The sequence below is a fragment of the Hyperolius riggenbachi genome, chromosome 6 (genome assembly GCF_040937935.1).
Source record: "Hyperolius riggenbachi isolate aHypRig1 chromosome 6, aHypRig1.pri, whole genome shotgun sequence".
Lineage (NCBI taxonomy): Eukaryota > Metazoa > Chordata > Amphibia > Anura > Hyperoliidae > Hyperolius > Hyperolius riggenbachi.
Window position 1 is genome coordinate 212,765,073 of NC_090651.1, and position 21,002 is coordinate 212,786,074.

At 44.2% G+C, this 21,002-nt stretch overlaps 1 protein-coding gene across 5 annotated transcripts in view; it reads left to right on the plus strand.

Annotated features, from left to right (window-relative positions):
• ZBTB44 (zinc finger and BTB domain containing 44) overlaps positions 1 to 21,002 on the plus strand; it is a 123,269-nt gene that overhangs the window by 42,630 nt on the left and 59,637 nt on the right. For 3 of the 5 annotated variants that reach the window (XM_068240386.1, XM_068240387.1, XM_068240390.1), the window contains 2 exons: positions 8,823 to 9,887; positions 20,695 to 20,779. In XM_068240386.1, coding sequence (XP_068096487.1) covers positions 8,823 to 9,887; positions 20,695 to 20,779 — 1,150 coding nt within the window. Of the gene's footprint in view, positions 1 to 6,345; positions 6,422 to 8,822; positions 9,888 to 20,694; positions 20,780 to 21,002 lie in introns of all 5 variants that reach the window. The other 2 variants (XM_068240388.1, XM_068240389.1) reach the window with 1 other exon arrangement.

A 21,002-nucleotide genomic window follows, 5' to 3' on the forward strand; every position in this document is an offset into this window, starting at 1 on the left:
GCTGTGAAACAAGTTGAAACGGCTACAAAGTCTTTTGCTATTGTTCAAAAAGCTGATAAGACTGATAAGTCAGTCCAACTTTTGGATTGACTTCTTATCAGTCTTATCAGCTTTTTGAACAATAGTATGTGTATGTATGGTGCTTAATGCGGATCCAAGTTGAAAAACTAACTATAACAAGTAACTTGTCTATATATCTTATCTAAAGTTTAGATAGTTTACACAGCAAATCAAGCTGCAAACAGCTTTAATAAAAAATGATTATTTCTTCCTGTGATACAATGACAGCAGCCATGTTGTTTGTAAACATTACACAGAGGCAGGCTTTAGCCCTCCCACAAGAAATAGCTGTTTACAGCTGTTTCCAACTGCCAAAAAGCACGCAGCAGCTACATCACCTGCCAACAGTAAAAATGTCACCATGTAATGTCAGAATGTAAATCAGGGATTTAAAAGATTTTACAATGGGCTAACACTGACTAAATCATTTATACATAATTATTGTAAAAATGAAGCACTTTTTTATTACATTATTTTCACTGGAGTTCCTCTTTAATGTGACTCTACAGTATACATACAATAGCAAGAAAAATAGTGTGAATCCTTTGAAATTATATGGATTCCTGTACAAATTGGTCATAAAATGTGATCTGATCTACTTCTAAGGGGGCCCATACACTCAGCCGATTTTCTGCCGAAAAAATCGATCAAATGCAAATCAATTGCCCGATCGATTTGCGGCCGATTTTGATCGAGTTCAAGCAATCTGACATGATGGAAAATCTAGGTTGATTTGAAGAGATTGCTTATCAATTTGCATTGGCTCTAATGGAAATCTGATGACAAAAAAATGCCATCGGATTGATTATCAATAGATTTCATACTGAAATCTATTGGAAATCTGTTCCTAGTAAAAAATGTTCCTAATCACATCAGATAGATCAGAAAATCTATCTGATGATCTATCTGCTGCTAATCTAACGTGTATGGCCACCTGCAGTCACAACAATAGACAATCACAGTCTGCTTAAAGGGAACCTAAACTGAGAGGGATATGGACGTTTCCTTTTAAAGTGGATCCGAGATGAACTTTTACTCATTGCATAATTGAGTTCCTTTGCTATTGTTTATAGGGCATTCCTCAAGCCAAATACTTTTTTGTTTTAATACTCTAATTCCCTATAAACTAAACAAGCCACGCCCACAGGTTTTCAGAGAGCCAAGGCACTTTCAGACAGTAGCAAGGGCTCATGGGAGCTAAGTCTGGGCAGGAGGAGGGGGAGGTATTAGTAGCCAGAGATTTCAGAGGCAGAGAGGAGGAGGGGGGATTAGGTTTTTTTGCTCAAGATGCAGATAAGCCTGCCTCTGTGTAATGTTTACAAACAACATGGCTGCTGTCATTGTATCACAGGAAGAAATAATCATATTCTATTAAAGCTGTTTTCAGCTAGATTTGCTGTGTAAACTATCTAGACTTTAGATAAGATATATAGACAAGTTACTTGTTATAGTTAGTTTTTCATCTCGGATCCACTTTAAACAATACCAGTTGCCTGTCCTGCTGGTCTCTTTGCTGCAGTAGTGACTGAGTCACACACCTGCAACAAGCATGCAGCTAATCCAGTCTGACTTCAGAGCACCTGATCTGCATGCTTGTTGAGGGGCTGTGGCTAAAAGTATTTGAGACACAGGATCAGCAGGAGAGTCAGGCAACTGGTATTATTTTAAAAGGAAAAATACATGTCCTTCTCAGTTTAGGTTCCCTATAAACTAATACCACACAAATAATTAAACGTTTCCATGTTTTTACTGAACACACCGTGTTCATTCACTGTGCAGATGGAAAGAGTATCCTCTTTAAAGATGCATACCTTTCTGTAGCTTATGCTCTCCTCTTTCATTTGATGCCTAAATCGCCGTTCTACACCAAATAGTTTTCGTTCGATTTCAATTTAAAAATCGCGGCTGCCATCTTGGCTATGTTATAACTTCCGGGTCAAACCTGTCTTCTCTGTTAGAGAAGTGCATCACTGAATGAAGCAGGAAGAGGAAGTGACACCTGTGGCCATTGCAAGAGGTTCCTCCAGAGGGGTCATAGCACGACTTTGTTAGAAGTCGTCTGGCTTAAAGGCATACCCATGAGAGGTGCTCGGAATCCCTTTAAGCATCTGTGGAGTCTCAAGGGGGGATTCATGATCCTATTCTTTATGGCTTTTGCATGCTTTTTGAGCAGTATTCTGCATGCCTATAAGTCTTTATCCAGGCTGCAACTACATCTTGTGTCATTTACATGTGACCGGCAAAATACAGCACACCTTTATCAATGATTAGGGTACATTTTTTATATTATGTTTCTATGTTATCGGGTGTTAGCACTAGGGTGTTGCACATTTCTCTTATCATATTTTCACTTCGTTTTATTTTTGTGCTCATTGCTTTTTAGATTGGGCTTTTTGAGCCTTTATGCCTTGATAAAGAGACCTTGTGTAGTCTTGAGATGGCTTCAAGAAGTTGTTTAAGAGATACGGGCATACTTAGTTTCTGTACTAAAGGCACCTAACATAAGTCTCTTTACCTTTGGCTAATATTAGGAATAGTGTTTTGGGGTTTTCTTTTTCTTCTCAAAGGAAAATACAGACTAAGGTATCTTTTAAGAACTCAGTTGTTTAAATGGTATTGTATTTACTATTAAGATTCATATTTTTGTTGTTTCTTGTAATGTTTAACATTATAGAGAACGTTTATCAACGCACTTGCATGTATATCACAGTTCAAGTGCCACTTACATACAAAATTGATTTGCAGTGAGTTTTCTCTAATTTTGTGGTATTTGTGAGTGCTTGTTATGGAAACAGGTCCTCGGCTGTCTGTGAAAGATTTGAGATGCATGTTGGACCAACAAAAGACAAGGAAAAAAAGGTGTCCTATGAGGCACTTCCTATTTCTGCTCTACAGTGTGTGAGGCACAGCAGGGTGGGTGACTTACTTAAAAGGTTGTAAGGTAAGAGAGATTGTTTGCAAGGTGACAGACAGCAGGTAGATTAATAAATCTCCCCTGTGTCAATTTTTTTGTCATGTATATTCCAAGTACATTGAGCACCTGTCTGTGACAGCAGCCTGACTGACAACAGGATGCCAATACTGTAAAAGGCTCTGTTATTATACTGGCATACCAAGCTCATGACATCGGTGCTGAGCACAAGGTGCATGGAATGGAAAATAGCAGGGAAGAGATCTTCCAGAACTGAGCCACTTTGTTAGTATCGGCTTAAGAAGCTAGCATTGGCTTGTGGGTTATAGGTTTACGTTCTCCATTTGGCGAAATGTGCACCTTTCATGGTTTGGGTCTAAACAAGATCTGAAACATACACAGTTAGTGCTCGCTCTCCAAATACAAGAACCATGTTCTATTTTCATCTGAACAGCTCATCCTGGCATCCTTACAAATCCATGTCCCACTGTACTCTGTGCCTCAAAGTGATACCCGACACTTACATATATTGCGTATATATCTGTGGACTTGTATACAACTTTGAAGTATTTTTCATATCTATACTGTATGGATAGCATACGTACGTACGGAACATTTGTAATCATTTATATAGGGTTCTCCTCTTTAGTGGCTTGTTGAATGCGAGAGAACCTTGAGTGGGTAAAATAAATACAGTTTTAGTATAAATGCATACATGAGTAAAGGACATACATACAGTCATAGAGGAATATGTACAGTATTGAGAGTATAGAATTATTTACAGCAGTCAGGGTTCAAGTAGACATTCTGTCCATACCAGAGTCAAACCTCTATATTTCTATAATACAGTATACCGTATATACTCGTGTATAAGCTGAATTTTTGGGCCCCCAAAAGTGGGGGTCTCTGCTTATACACGAGTAACCCACCCTAGTGTACCACCACCCTCACGGGCATGCTGTGGTGAAGCTGTGCGGGCTGAGGGCGGCCATCCTGCACCCGAGTGGAGCGGTCTTGTGTAAAGTTGTTCCTGAGCGCGCCCGGATTGTCCCGACAGCAACGTGTAATTAGGTGAGGCCTCGCTGTATTGCTCTCACCTATTGGCTGCTGTCCAGACTTCCCCTGTAAAGTTTGCTCCACGGGTGTCTCCGTTCCTCCTCAGCGCCCTCGTGCCGCTCTCCCCGCTCGGTCCGTTGTCGGGTCTCGGTAAACTGCGCAGCTCCAGCATCCTCCTCTGTCTGTCGCAGTTATGATGCTTTCTAGTGCCTTCACTATAGGAGTCATAGTACTGCGACAGACAGAGGAGGCTGCTGGAGCTGCGCAGTTTACGGAGATCCGGCAACGGACCGAGCGGGGAGAGTGGCACGAGGGCGCTGAGGAGGAACGGAGACACCCGCGGAGCAAAATTAACAGGGGAAGTCTGGGCAGCAGCCAATAGGTGAGAGCAATACAGCGAGGCCTCACCTAATTACATGTTGCTGTCGGGACAATCCGGGTGCGCTCAGTAACAACTTTACACACATGCATAACACATGCCATTCCACTCGGGGAGGTCAGGATGACCATCCTCATCCCGCACAGGGTGCACTTAAAGAGAAACTCCAACCAAGAATTGAACTTTTTCCCAATCAGTAGCTGATACCCCATTTTACATGAGAAAGACAATGATTTTCACAAACAGACCATCAGGGGGCGCTGTGTGACTGATTTTGTGCTGAAACCCCTCCCACAAGAGGCTCTGAAGACCGCGGTACTGCTGGCAAACTGCTACAATGTAACAATGTTCAGAGACAGGAAATAGCTGTTATTAGCTGTCTAACAGACAGAGCAGCTAGAAACAGCTAAATAACCTGCCCACAGTAACAATGTCACCATGTAATAAATGTCAGAATGTTAATCTGGGAGAGGAAAGATTTTACAATGAGCAAACACTGACTAAATCATTTATACATAATTATGGTAAAAAATGAAGCACTTTTTTTACTACATTATTTTCACTGGAGTTCCTCTTTAACTATATTAACACATGCCACTCTGGGGGGACAAGATGGCAGTGTAGTGTCAGAAAAGGCTACCTAATCAGATTTAGCTACAAGTAGTTAAATCTGACAGTGTAAAGAGTCAGAATAAACTACCATTACAGAAGAGTAATCCATAACTTTCTGCCTCTTGCAATGTGCTCTGGTGACAATGTGTGTGCATTGTCTGTGCCCTGCAGCTGTGTCCCCAATCTTCTGAAGCACTCGGGCAGACTGTGGATTGCACTTGACTGGAGACTGATTGCCTGTGCTGACTGGAGACTGGTCAGCTGTATCCCCAGTGCTCTGCAGCTGTGTCCTGCATGTCATTCCCTGTGCCTGCATATCTGTGTGCTGCTACTAGTGTGTATATAAACGGGCAGTGTGGAATGCAGTCAGAGTGATGCAAAATGACATTTTATCCTGTGTCCCTGTAGCAACAGTAGCTGCTCCATTTCCTTCCCCGGCTTATACACGAGTCAATATTTTTTTCCCAGTTTTAAAGGTAAAAGTTGGGTGGTCGGCTTATACACGGGTCGGCTTATACACGAGTATATACGGTAATCTATATAGCAGTGTCTTTACTCTGTATTGCATTGAGGGCATTCACTCGTAGACTCAGCTAAAGAGTTGCTTAAAGTCTAAAGCCCCATCTACACGATACGATTCTTTGTGCGATTCGATTGCGATTCTATTTACGATCCGATTAAATCTGACATGTCCGATCGGGCTTCGAAACAATTTGCCATTGTTTTGCAATGCCAAATCAAATCGAATCCCGATCAGACATGTCGGATTTAATCGGATCGTAAATAGAATCGTAATTAAATCGCACAAAGGATCGTATCGTGTAGATTGGGCTTTAAATTAAGCCCTTACTATTGTCACATGCTCTTTGTAATATACTGGAAAATTTATGCATGTTGGGCATTGCACATTTTGTAGGATAAGTGTGAAATTAAGTAGCATTGTTGTAAATAAAGTTGGTTTTAAATGTGAGATTGACAATGTGAGTGGCAGTATCAGAGCAGCGGAGGAGAGGTGGATGAGGCGAGCAGCAGATTTCCATAGGGACTGGAGAGGTGCCAGAGTTTTTTGGTATGCCACATTTTTTTCTACATTCAAGAACAAGCGACACCCATGCTAACCTAGAAATAAAAAACATATATAAGTAGATAAATACTACTTCTACTTGCATAACAGATGTGCAGATGTATTGTGCTATCCACGTATTGATTCCTGTGAATTGTATATACTATTCTAGGCAGTGGCCATCTTGCCAAGCTAATGCTGACATCATATCCTCCCTGACTCTTGTTTTCTTTTCCCTTCTCTTGCTCATTGTGTATGCATTAGCTGCCCTCCTCCCGGAGTCTTCAGACACTCCCACTGAGGTGTATACTAGGAACTACACTGTCTTATCCTCCAATCGGTGAGTCACCTCAGCCTTGCTTGTAAACACAAGTGATCAGAGGTGTTTCAGATAAGAAAGCTAGGCAGGGAAATAAATGGAAGAGGAGGAATATATTATAGATCAGGGGTCTCAAACGCCATTTACTTGGGGGCCGCAGGAGGCAAAGTCAGGATGAGGCTGGGCCGCATAAGGAATTTCACAATCGCGGTGCATCGCCGAATCTGCCCGCCCCTCTCACTCTTCCTTCACAGAGAGGGGCGGGGAGAGGCGGCGATCCGTGTGGCGATTGACGTCGTTTAGCGGCGGGGATGCGGCGGATTACTTGGGAGCACTGAAGCGAATTATAAGGAAGCTTTTGCCGGCGAGGGCCACAAAATATTGCATCGAGGGCCGCAAATGGCCCATGGGCCGCGAGTTTGAGACCCCTGTTATAGATAAAAAGAACTCCCAGCATTCAACTTCTTGGCATTGTTTGGCACTAGGGCCAGTGCTCCTAAAGTATGTGATAACTCCAAACCATAACAGCAGAACAAGTTTTGCAAGTTTTGAATGCAGGATTAGCATCTTAATCACAATACACTCAGACCAGTTGCTGTTGAAGTTTGATTTTTATGGTGACAATATCGCTGTAAGGGCTCGTTCACACCTAGGGCGTTTTTTTTTTTTTTTTTTTTTAAGCGCCGCCAATTTTCAAAATCACCCTAAAAGCACTTGTGCAATGATTCCCTATGAGAGAGTTCACATCTGAGCAGTTTGTCTGTGCCCTGCAGTTTCTGATCTGCTCAGCAAAGTGCTGCCCGTGCCATTTTCTGAGTGTTTTTGCTCAATGGAAGGTATAGGGAAATCGCAAAGTGCTTGGTATAGCGACTTCCCCAGCGCTTTTAAGAATAAATACATTGTATTTATTATTTTTCGGTTCAAAGATTAAACAAATTTCTCTGCAAAAGCGCTTTAAAAAGCACTTTATACAAAATCACAGTGCGCAACTAAGCGTCGGAAGGAGAAAAAATAGGCCAAAACAAAGAAAGTTGCTTCCGTCAAAGATTTCGATTTTAGATGTGAACAAAGCCTTATTGTAAGGAGAGAGATGGAGGAAATATCACAATTTCTGTTTTGTTCTTGTTAAGTTTGAGGAAATGGAATGACATTAATGCAAACATAGCAGACAGACAGTCACGGACTTGAGATAATAGTGTAGAGAGGTCAGGAGCTGAGAGATAGATAGGAGTGTCATCGACATAGAGGTGATACTGGAAACAAAAAGAACATATTAATTGTCCCAGGCCATGAGAATAGATGGAGAAGAGGTCCTAGAACGAAGCCTAGTGGTACACCAACAGCTAGCGGGCGTGGAGAGGAGTTAGCATTGTAATAGGATGTCTCCAGATAGGTAGACGCTAATCCAAGAATTTGCTAGACCCTTGACACCCAGTGGCGAGAGTGTCTAAAGGTGCGCACACACGCACTACTAAAGAGAACGACGGGTCCGTCAGACCCTCCCGCCGGGCGGTCGTTCTCCCGACAGTAGTGCGCGTGTACAGTCTGTCTGCAGACTGATAAGGCTGTTTCTGCACGATCCGCTGAGCGGTGCTAACCTACTTAGCACCCTGGTTAGCACGCCTAAAGACTTTAGACGTGCTAAGTAGGTTAGCACCGCATAGTGAATCAAGCCCATAGTGTTTTGAGAGCTGCATCCGCTGAATTGCATGTAGGCCACCCTGAAACAGTAGGGAGTCTTGCCCAATGACTACTTACTGAATAGTTACTGGCTCTGGAACAGGACTCAAACCCTGGTCTTGTATGTCAAAGGTTGTGTCTTAAACCAGTACACTATCCAGCCACTGCACTTTTGCAGTGCAGATGGGGAGTGGTTTTAGTCTGTTGCTGTGGTCTAATTTTCTAAGAGCGTGGACCATGGGGAAGGTAGGAGTGACATCATAAGTAGTTGTCTTGCCCTGGAAAACAGCAAGATTTCCGATACCAATTTGATACTTCTGTTTTTCTTCCTCAAGGATATACTCTCATAATGAAGAGTACCATGCTGTCAGTGATCCTAGGACAATCTCACGTACAATAAGGGGTTAATAAAAGCACAAGGTCATGCAATGGAATATATATTATCAAACCACTCACGGTATGTTCTGGATCATAGGAACTGACATTTTAATGATCCCACCACCCATAGGGTACCCTTCACAGCAGTCTGTATATAGTTTGTTTGTATTGTGATATTTCATGTGTTATGTGTATAAAAAAAAAAACACTGAACCATTTATGCACTTTTACATATTAGCATTATTCATGTATGGCTGTAGTGGTTTAGTCTCAGGGTTTGTGCTGAATAATGTAAATAATTTGATTAACTTAAATAAGTTACCCAGGAACATTTTTTTATTTCTTGTTTTTTTTCCCATTTCAGGGCTGGACCTGCTACAGTTATTTCTTAATAGGAAAACAAGGCGCCACACTACACACCCAAAAATGGGGGTGAAGACCTTTACGCATAGCTCTCCAGCACATAGCCAGGAGATGCTAGGAAAGTTGAACATGTTGCGCAATGATGGACACTTCTGTGATATCACCATAAGGGTTCAGGATAAGATCTTTCGAGCGCACAAGGTGGTCCTGGCAGCGTGTAGTGAGTTTTTTCGTACTAAATTGGTAGGTCAGGCAGAAGAGAGTGCCCAGTGCGTTTTGGAGCTGCATCATGTAACAGTGACAGGCTTCATCCCATTGCTGGAGTATGCCTACACAGCGACTTTATCTATAAACACAGAAAACATTATCGATGTATTAGCTGCGGCCAGCTACATGCAGATGTTTAGTGTGGCAAGCACATGTTCAGAGTTCATGAAGTCCAGCATCTTATGGAACACACAGCAAGAGAAGATTTTAGACACTGGACAGGAAGGCACAACCAACTGTAACAACTTTCGAGATGGCAGTCTTTCTCCTGTCTCTTCTGAATGCAGTGTGGTAGAGAGGACAATTCCCATATGCCGTGAATCTCGACGTAAGCGGAAAAGCTACATTGTCATGTCCCCAGAGAGCCCATTAAAGTGCAGCACTCAGACAAGTTCTCCGCAAGTGCTAAATCCCACGCCGTCTTACACAGAGGTGCGAAGTCAGCCGGTGGACTCATCACATGCCTTTCCTTGGACTTTTCCATTTGGCATTGATCGAAGGATACAGTCAGAAAAGGTGAAGCAGATAGAGTCCAGAACATTAGAACTTCCTGGGCCATCTGAAGTTACCAGGAGAGTAACAGATTATGTGCCATGTGAAAGCAGTAAGGTCAGCTCTCCACTGGTGATGGAAGATGATGTTCGGGTGAAGGTGGAGAGATTGAGTGATGAAGAGGTACATGAAGAGGTTTCTCAGCCGGTCAGCGCATCCCAGAGCTCAGTGAGCGACCAGCAGACTGTCCCTGGCAGTGAACAAGTGCAGGAGGACCTCCTAATCAGCCCTCAGTCATCTTCCATAGGTGAGTGAAATATAACTGCTCACATGGGTTGTCTTCATAAAGTAAAAAAGTATTGTAGGAAACTGTTCTGAGGGAGTACTGAGTATGATATTGATATTTAAGGTTGTTTTCCACAGGGCTGTGGAGTCGGAGTCGGGCAATTTTGGGTGCCTGGAGTCGGAGTCGGAAAAAAATACACCGACTCCCAATGAATTTGTAACTGTAATTAAATTAGAAAATATGATAAAATGTTCTATTTCTCAGATAATAGTCATTAAAAAATAATGTATATATATATATATATATATATATAGTATATATACAGTAATAGCTGTGCTTAGTCCACAAAAATGAAATAAACCAATCAAAATTAGTTACTTGTGCTGCTTCAATAAAGCAGTCCTCGTATCTTTAAGGTCAGATATACATATCTGATTGTGACTATATATATGATGTGTACACAGGAATCTTTTGTATATGTTACGGCCAGAACCCGAAGTTTGGCCAGAACTAGAAGTGGCCGGCCACTTCGGGTTCTGGCCGGCCAATGCGCGAACTGGCCGCTGCGCTGCGGCCAATGTGAGAAATGAAACAATTCCTGTAAGGTTTAATGTGATGTTGTGGCCGCAGCGCAGCGGGGGCAAAAAATGTATCACACATCTTTACTTTATTCAATGGCATTAAGCCGCCCGGCTTTTTCCTCTGCCTCTCTCTCCTCCCCCCCCCCCCCCCCCCCCCGCCTCTCTCTCTCCTTCTCTTTATGGGCACAGCCGGGCGGGGACACGCGTGTCCCTCCGGAGTCGTTCGTCGCGGCAGGGGAATCCTGCCGTTCTTGCAGAGCGGGTGCTGGCAGAAGCAATGTCTGCAGCCTCCCCGCTCTGCTCTCCTGCCGCGAGGAACGACTCTCCTGGACACGCGTGTCCCCGCCCGGCTGTGCCCATAAGAGAAGGGGGGAGAGAGAGGCGGGGGGGGGGGGGAGGAGAGAGAGGCAGAGGAAAAAGCCGGGCGGCTTAATGCCATTGAATAAAGTAAAGATGTGTGATACATTTTTTGCCCCCCGCTGCGCTGCGGCCACAACATCACATTAAACCTTACAGGAATTGTTTCATTTCTCACATTGGCCGCAGCGCAGCGGCCAGTTCGCGCATTGGCCGGCCAGAACCCGAAGTGGCCGGCCACTTCTAGTTCTGGCCAAACTTCGGGTTCTGGCCGTAACATATATACTAAATAACATCTATGCTGTAAGAATAAAGCCTGATGTGTAGCTGTGTCACTAATAGAGATGGTCAACGAGATGGAAATAATTCTGCATTGATGCTGATTTATGCAAATGTATGCACTCCCTTTGCTGATGAAATCAAATAATTTGATATGTTAAAATTTGGTTTGGTGACTACAAATTAAAGGGTAACTGAGATGGATGAAAAGAAAAGTTTTATACATACCTGGGGCTTCCTCCAGCCCCCTTCAGGCTAATCAGTCCCTCGCTGTCCTCCACCACCCGGATCTTCTGCTATGAGTCCTGGTAATTCAGCCAGTCAGCGCTGTCCGGCCGCATGCCGCTCCCACAGCCAGGAACATTCTGCACCTGCGCAATAGTGCTGCACAGGTCTAGTATGCTCCTGGCAGCGGTGTGTGTGCATGCGCACTACGCCCGACTGGCTCAAGTACCTGGACTCATAGAAGATCCAGGTGGTGGAGGAGGAGAACGAGGGACTGATTATCCTGAAGGCGGCTGGAGGAAGCCCCTGGTATGTATAAAACTTTAATTTCATCTGCCTCAGGTTTACTTTGTTACACAGTAGTACTATACTCTACATATGCACTCCCCACAGAGCTGCAGGGAATCCACTAAGAATGCTGTGCACATTGAACACAGAGGTGTTGTCTGTTTACAATCTCCTCATTCCCCTGCAGAGTACCTGCACATCATTCTTACATGTACCCATACGTACATTGCCTAGGGCCTGATAGATGTTCTTTGTTCCGGTTTGTACCTTTTTACAAGTACTCTTACCAAGGACTAGTTTTAGTCTAAAGGGAATAAATATAGTAGTCTACATATCCTTCTCACTTCAGTTGTCTTGTAAAATTCCTAAGCGTTGGCAGTTAAGAGACGAATTTCATGTTACATACTTTTAATCAACAAAATTGTAATATGCAAATTAGAGGAGTCGGAGTCGGTGGAATCCTAAACTGAGGAGTCGGAGTCGGTGGATTTTTGGACCGACTCCACAGCCCTGGTTTTCCAGATATCTTCCACAGTAGTCCCCCACAATGCCCCAATTGTCTCAATTTCTCTTGCAGCTTCTGCAGTCTCCCTCTACTCACACATTCACACATACTAACCAATGTAAGTGTGTTCAGATGTGGTTAAGGTACTGCAATTTATTAATAGGGAAGGTAGTGCCACAAATGAAAACATGTGAAACCTCGTTGTGACTTGAAGAACATACTGAAGTATTTCTAAGGCCTCTGAAACTTTGGTACCTATAATTGAGAAGCAAAGTTTGTTTTTAGCATTGAAGCAATCACAACCATTTCACCTAGAAACATTGCTTGGAAGATGTTAGGTGTTAAACCTAATGTTTTCTTCTTTCTTTTGGGGCTACAAGTCTACATGCCTTATGAGGGCATCCCACTCTTCCTGCTGAAGTTTTTCATTTCATGGTGAAGGCTACAGGAAGAGTGGAAAAACCACATGGTCACCAGGAGCAGCTAGGAACTATGGGGAATTGAATCTGATTCTGCTTCAGTTTGATAAGAAAACCTTTAACTGAAATATAATTAGAAAATTCACAAAGGCCTGTTTGTATTTAGCTACATACGTAACTGACCTCCATAATTTCCAGTGATCAGCCAACCCCTTGGCAAAACATGAGTTAGCCCCTGTAAGTGGTCCACTACTGCTCATCCTCCACCACCACTTAGCTGGAGGGGGTTGCCCGAGGAACAGCGTTTGGTGGGGACCTGCACTAGTGTTATAGCTTTTCTACTCCTCTAACTTTTTTGCATGCTGCGTTCTTTCTGGCCTGCGGCAAATGCTTTTACGAAGTGTAACATGTTTATCCCGCTGGCTGTTTCTATAACTGGCTGCCGATACTGTGCTAGGGGCCTGGTGGTGCACTGTAGCTTAAGAGGGGAAGATGCTCTACGAGGCGCCTTTGCATCGGGGATGAACTGGATTTAGATTTTTTATTTTTACCTGGTCTTTGTTCTCTAAACCTAGGGGCCTCTTACGGTGCTAAAAATAGGGCATGGATCTGTATGCTTAATGTTATCTGTATGTTTTTGGCATGTGGGAGGAAACCAGAGTGCCTGTTCACTTTATTGGCTAGGTTAAAACAGACACTTGGAATGAGGACATGTCCTCCATATTTGAAAAGTAGAAATTGGTTAAAAAGATTCCACTCTTCTATCTGATTACCACTTTCCACATGATCATTACTTTTTTCTGAAATTGCCATATCTGTTAAAGTGGATCCGAGGTGAACTTTTACTCATTGCATAATTGTGTTCCTTTCCTATTGTTTATAGGGCATTCCTCAAGCCAAATACTTTTTTGTTTTAATACTCTAATTCCCTATAAACTAAACAAGCGACGCCCACAGGTTTTCAGAGAGCCTTGGCAGTAGCAAGGGCTCATGGGAGCTCAGTCTGGGCAGTAGAAGGGGGAGGTGTTACTAGCCATTGATTTCAGAGGCAGAGGGGGGGGGGGGGTTAGGTTTTTTCACAGGCTGAGTGCTCAAGATACACATAAGCCTGCCTCTGTGTAATGTTTACAAACATGGCTGCTGTCATTGTATCGCAGGAAGAATTTATCATATTCTATTTAAGCTGTTTGCAGCTAGATTTGCTGTGTAAACTATCAAAACTTTAGATAAGATATATATATACAAGACATTGTTATAGTTAGTTTTTCATCTCGGATCCGCTTTGGAATCTACCTGATCGCAGCTTTGATCACCACCACTTTTATTGTAACAAATGCCATGTAATGAGTTTAAACACCCTCTTTGCCAGTTTCCTGCAGATTGCCACATTAAGAAGTAGTGGTATGCAGCTGCAATGAAAGTCGGTGGACAATGTACCTTTAATTTGTTTGGTGATAACGAACAGTCAGGGCTGGCAATCCATTACTCAGTCCAAGTGAATGTCCCTTTGGGATAAATATCATACAACAGAACTGTTCTTCTGGAAACAAGATTATAAAATTAAGGTGTCTATACACTAATTGATTTTCACTGCCAGAGTCGATTGATGTAATCAAATCTGCTGTTGAATGATCTCCCAGGCCCATTGCCCAGGCCTTATAGCTGGTGATAGCAAAACGGGCCCCTCCCCCCCCCCCGGTCTCCCTCCGGCTAATAGTAGTCCCTGCAAAGTACTTGTGACAGCGGTGGAAACTCACCTGTCCGCTTTGTGTGCGCCTCCTCTTCTGTGTATTCATCCTCTCTGGTGCCCATTCTCTGTGACCCGGCGGCACGTGATGGAGATAGGAGGACATACACTGGGGGGAGTGTGTCAGCTGGACAGGTGAGCGGCGAGTCTGCAGGGGCCCCATGGGAGCACTGTTAACTTGTGGGGAAACCTGGAGGCCCTTCAGTCAGCTCTTGGGGAGATAGTGCCGTCTGTGGTGGTAGCGATGGTTCCATACAATTTTTATTTTTATATTATTATAGATTTCAGGCTGAAATCTATTAAAAATCTATGTGTAGTGTTTGCCAGGAATAGATCCCTCAGTGATTAGGAAAGTGATGATCTGGTATCCCATTGCAACTTCTTTATACACATACCTCTTAGAGGATGGTGGCATTAAGGCCTCATACAACAGAATATATAATGCAGGGCATCTGTAGTGAGTCTAACAGTCGCAAAGCATTACTCAGTCCTGTTTTCTCAGTAAGTGGTAACCGGCAGCAATGCTCACCAGATTCAAAGAGCCGGATGCAATTCTGCAGCATGCGGACACGTCACATTTGGCTACAGACCTTGGGCTTGCAAAGTTCTGCTTTCTGTTCACATGAGTGGTGCTTACCAATTCTGTGTGCATCCTAGCAACTCCTGCATGTACTGCACTGTCTGCCAGCCAGTAATTAGTTGTGCAGTCATCCAAAGGAAAAAGTACAGTTCCTCCTCTTCAGATCCTTCTCTGTATCTAAAAACCCCTCAGCTGTTCTCCTATGATCTGTAAAAAAGCAGTGAGTGTGTGTAAGCAGGGCAGAAACAAACAGTATATCATTCCTCAGTGAATAGTGACAGAGTGGAACCAAGCTACATGGTATAGCACTAGTCTCTAGCACGATGACGACACAAACTGTTACAAAGAGTTGGTGAACAAGGCAATTTTTTTCACACAGGGGGCTTGATTCACTAAACCGTGATAACTCCTATCACGGCTGCGCTAGCGGTTTTGTGCGCAATCGCAAATATTTTCGCACAGAATTTTGCAATTTTGCTCCAAGCCGCTAGCGCAGCCGTGATATGAGTTATCACGGTTTAGTGAATCAAACCCAGTCTGTGATGCATGACTTCTGAAAAACTTTCTATAGCAATAGCTTACTACTTAATAGTACTGATTCAGCACACTGGATCTCTGCCAAGTGAATGTGCCATGCTTATCCTGCCTCCTGGAAGCCACTCTGTTATGCGCTATGCAGTGGTTCATCTTCTCATCTCCATAGAGACAGTACTGTTAGGTATATTCCTCATTGACACCCACAGGATTGAGCTCTATCCTGACCAGCACCGCTAATTGTGTGTACATAATTTTATTGCTGTGACTAGCTGGAAATCGCTCCATCTCTTTTTACTGATGCCTACACCTTCCTGCATAAAATAGTGGACACTACTTGTCCAGAAGCTGAACAATGTGTTTGAAAGGCTTGTGCTCCAAAGCTTTGAAGTGTGTATAAGGTGTAAGTTAAGTAAAGTACCGCTTTTTTAATATATCAACAAAATATACCAAGGTAGATGACTAATCAGTAGACAGTATAGCCATAATTATTTTGGTCTCAATATTGCATGTTATTTTTAGCATGTAAGTTGTTTTTTTTTATTTATTTATGGACCAATTAAATTCATGCTCCATAGGCCTTGCTACTATTCAGGCCTCTGAGTATTGGCATGCAAGGATCGCAGCCAAGAGTGAAGATAATATTCAATGATTCAGGAATGCTTCACATCACTAGATTTGTTTTCCTACCAAGAAATAAAATGTTGTATTTAATGTTTCCAGATGACCTTTGGATGTTTCTGTGAAGTAATTGAATACCTCTCGTCTGCCTCATCTGATCACATGGATTGTCAGTTATAAATTACTACAAGCATAGGGCAGAAATGCAAACATTGCAGGATCAGTGCCATTTTCCTTGTGTCATCTGTGCTGTTCTGCAATCACAAGTGCAGGCAGCCTATTGTGAAATGTTTTATTATGCCAAGTCAAAGGACTACTGCTTGCAGTATGATCAACTGGGGCCAGTCTGTAATGATTTCCAAAGAATCAGATAAGAAATTAACTTTTTGTTTTTCTTTTAATGGCAGTTTTTAGGTTGATGACGCTGCACCTGGTACTGTCAAAAATGGGCAGAAATAACACTGTGCTGTATTTTATGTTTAAAAACTGATGAGCTGTGCCACAGAGTTCAGGGATGGTTAGCTGCTCCCACTGATGAGCTGTGCCACAGAATTCAGGGATGGTTAGCTGCTCCCACGTCCTGAAAAACATGCAAGGCAGTCCTGTATAATCAGGCAGAACTGTACAATCAAGATTCTTGATCTCTATTCCATAATGCATGCTCTTATAAAAGAGTGTTAATCTCTATTCCATAATGCATGCTCTTATAAAAGATTGTTGATCTCTATTCCATAATGCATGCTCTTATAAAAGATTGTTGATCTCTATTCCATAATGCATGCTCTTATAAATGATTGTTGATCTCTATTCCATAATGCATGCTCTTATAAATGATTGTTGATCTCTATTCCATAATGCATGCTCTTATAAAAGATTGTTGATCTTACTGCAAACCGTACATTTTTTTTTTGTCCTACTGCAAACAGTCATCATTTGACTTGACTTACCACAACTACCCATATTTTCCGCCGTATAAGACGCTCTGGAATGTAAGACGCACCCAGGTTTAGAGAGCAAAATGCAGGTTAAAAAAAATGTATACTGTACAGTGTTCTCCCCAGAATTTTTTTCCAGCCGGGTGGCATGAAATAGTAGCCGGGTGGCAGGAAAAAGTAGGCGGGTGGGTCGAGATGAAAATGCAGGGCAACTCTGCTTACAACATAGGAGGAGGGGAGGAGGTGAGCCGATGACAGCCGGGTGGTCACCAAATCTAGCCGGGTGGAGCACCCGGCTAAAAGAGCCTGGGGAGAACACTGCTGTATACTAAACCTAGTGCGTTCATGTTTCAGGAGCGTCTTGTATATGTTCTCCCCAAATGGTGTCGTCCTGTGTCCCTTATGTGTCCTCTGGGGTCCCTTATGTGTCCTCCAGTGTCACTTGTGTTTTTCATGTGTCACTTTGTGTCCTCCTCTATCCTCTTATGTGTCCTACTGTGTCCCACTCGGTCTCTCATGTGTCTCTGGTGCCTTATTTGTCTTGTTCCCCCTTGGACTGCAGACATCTGAGTCCCCTCTGTGCCTAGCTCCCTCCCAGTGTGTAACAGCAACCCCCCCCCCCACCTTGCGTCTCCGCTGCCTCCCCCGTAGTGTACAAGCTTACTTTAGTCCCTGTGCCTGGGTATTGCAGACATCCGAGTCTTGTACTGATCACGTCATCAGATCATTTCGCCGTTCGATACAGCAGTCGATTCTCTTATCTTCCGCTCGTTTTTCTTATCTTTTTCCATTGACTTCTATCACAAATCCAGCAGCGAAACGATCGAGCGGGACATCGTATATGTCGGAAATTATCTATTGAGCCATCTAACTGGCTCAAAAACGAACTGTGTATTTCCAGCATTAGGGCTGGTTAACCGAGCAGTTGTGATTGCGTGTCATGAGAATTTGGCAATTTTCCTGCAATTGGGGATTCTTGTTCAAGAGAACGAGAATCACATTCCAGTCGCCATCAAAATGCTGCGTGTGACGAGTTTGCAATTTGTGCAAATCGCAAACGCTGCTGTGATAATGATCCCATAGGGATACATTAGTTGCATCACTTTGCTGAATGCCAGTGATCAGCAAAGCGCTAAAGTGCTCCCCAAAAGCACCCACGTGTAAACAAGCCCTTTTCTATTTCAAAAAAACATATTTTTGAATGATTGACAGTAAAAGATTTATTGTAAGCAGTGTATAATTTATAATCATCAGTGTTCTCCCCAGACATTTTTTCCAGCCGGGTGGCATGAAAAAGTAGCCAGGTGGGGTGAGATGAGGGAATGCAGGGCCGGCACTTCTCTGCTTACAGCAGAAGGGGAAGTGGGTCAAGACAACCGGGTGCTCACCAAAACTAGCTGGGTGGAGCACCCAGCTAAAAGAGCCTGGGGGGGAACACTGGTCATGTCAGAGACTTAAAGGGAAGGTTCGGGGAGGGCTGTAAAAAAATCAAAATCAAAATCCACTTACCTGGGGCTTCCTCCAGCCCGTGGCAGGCAGGAGGTGCCCTCGCCGCCGCTCCGCAGGCTCCCGGTGGCCGACCCGACCTGGCCAGGCCGGCTGCCAGGTCGGGCTCTTCTGCGCTCCAAATGCCGGCACTTCTGCGTCCCACGTGGACGCGCTGACGTCATCGGACGTCCGCCGGGCTGTACTGCGCAGGCGCAGTAGTTCTGTGCCTGCGCAGTACAGCCCGGCGGACGTCCGATGACGTCCGCGTGGGACGCAGAAGTGCCGGCATTTGGAGCGCAGAAGAGCCCGACCTGGCAGCCGGCCTGGCCAGGTCGGGTCGGCCACCGGAGGCCACCGGGAGCCTGCGGAGCGGCGGCGAGGGCACCTCCTGCCTGCCACGGGCTGGAGGAAGCCCCAGGTAAGTGGATTTTGATTTTTATTTTTTTACAGCCCTCCCCGAACCTTCCCTTTAATGTCTTCTGCAAGCTAAACAGTTTCTGCTAATGTTGCTAATAGCCTAGGCATATTAGAACACGTCCGTTCTTTAGCAATGTGCCGGGATACTAGAATTTTCTTGCCCAATGCAGCACAGCCCCCTGTATCCGGCACAGGTGGGGATTGCCTGATGCCAGATACGTGTGCTTGCTGGTTGCTTGAGAAACCGTCCAAAAATATCACCGGATACAGGGGGCTGTGCTGTATTGGGCAAGAAAATTCTAGTATCTCGGCACACTGCTAAAGGACGTGTTCTAATGTGTCTAGGCTATAGCAACATTAGCAGCAACTAAAGCTCACTGCAACTGAAACAAGTGATCCACCATACAGAATTGCTAAACAACAAACAAGAATGCTGTTTAATATCTCCTGCTTGTGTTCTTCTCACAAAGCTTGTTCTGTTCAGCAATTACTGTGTGTCTGCACTAGCACCTAGTGAGCCAAATATTAGCAGGTGCATTTGATAACTTTACTAGCAATGCTTAGAAGTTTGTGTCAGACTACAGCAGCCACTAACATGGCCAGCAATATCCCCATATATCTTTCTGTTTGCATTTTATTTGCATTTGTAAAGAGTTTTATTTGCATTCAAATAGACTCTTCATTTGCCATTCAGTAACCTTTCCTCTCAGCCTCACAGCTACTCATTGAGTTGAAATTATTCACAAAAGGGTTTCAAATGCAGGAAAATAGAAAATGCAAACCTAAAGCATACAAATATCTAAGAGATTTTGAAAGGCAGGTGAATACTGATCCATGTGATCTTCGAAAATCAAACTATGTGTTTATCTTAAGTTCAGAGTGGTACAGAACCCCAGATAAAATGCACAAGAACAGTCCATGTACCCAATCCTTAAAGAGACACTGTAACATTAAAAAGTTCCCCTGGGGGGTACTCACCTCGGGAGGGGGAAGCCTCAGGGTCCCAATGAGGCTTCCCACGCCGTCCTCTGTCCCACGGGGGTCTCGCTGCAGCCCTCCGAACAGCGGCCTGACAGATCCGACAGCTTGTTCAATATTTACCTTTCCAGGCTCCAGCGGGGGCGCTGTTGCGGCTTTCGGCTCCGAAGTAGACGGAAATACCCGATCTCAGTCGGGTCCGCTCTACTGCGCAGGCACTGCAAACTTGCGCCTGCGCAGTAGAGTAGTCCCAACAGCGATCGGGTATTTCGGCCTATTTCAGAGCCGAGAGCCGCCACAGCGCCTGTGCAGGAGCCAGGAAGCTAAATATTTACATTGCCGCTGTTCGGAGGGCTGCAGCGAGACCCCCGAGGGACGGAGGTCGGCGTGGGAAGCCTCATTGGGACCCTTAGGCTCCCCCCTCCCGAGGTGAGTAACCTCCAGGGGAACTTGTTGATGTTACAGGTTTTCTTTAAAGGAAACCAGAAATCATAAGGTACACAGAATCGATACTTACCCGGGCTTCCTCCAGCCCCATAAACACATGAGTTCCTTGCTGTCCTCCCGCGGTCTGCCATTCAGCTGCGATCAGCCCCCGGTAATTGCTTCAGTCGTGTCGGTCTGTGTCTTCTGCGCATGAGCGGGAGGTCCGCGCATGCACAGAAGACCCAGACTGGAGCCGATTGAAGCAAATACCAGGGCTGATCGCAGCTGAAAGGCAGACTGCGGGAGGACAGTGAGGGACTTGCGTGTTCATGGGGCTGGATAAAGCCCCAGATAAGTTTTGGTTCTTTGTACTGTATGATCTCTGGTACAATTTAAATAACACATTATTTTTGTATGACCTTAATCATCTGTTTTTCTTGTGTACCAGGCTCCATTGATGAGGGCGTTGGGGAGGGATTGGCTAATCTCCAGGGAACGGCAAGCACAAATGTCCATGCTGACGACGATGACAGGTAGGTATTTATCGTACAATGTTCCTTTTCATTTCCCCACTTCAGCACTGATATCCATGGTTTACATTACTATTGGAACAGATATATTTTTCCAACTCAAGGCCAGCTAGTGTTGCAGTAGTAATCCCTTTATACTGTAGTAAACTCCAAGGGACCAGGCAAAGTGGTTTACAATATCAGAGATTTACTACAGTAGCAAGAAAAAGTATGTAAACCCTTTGGA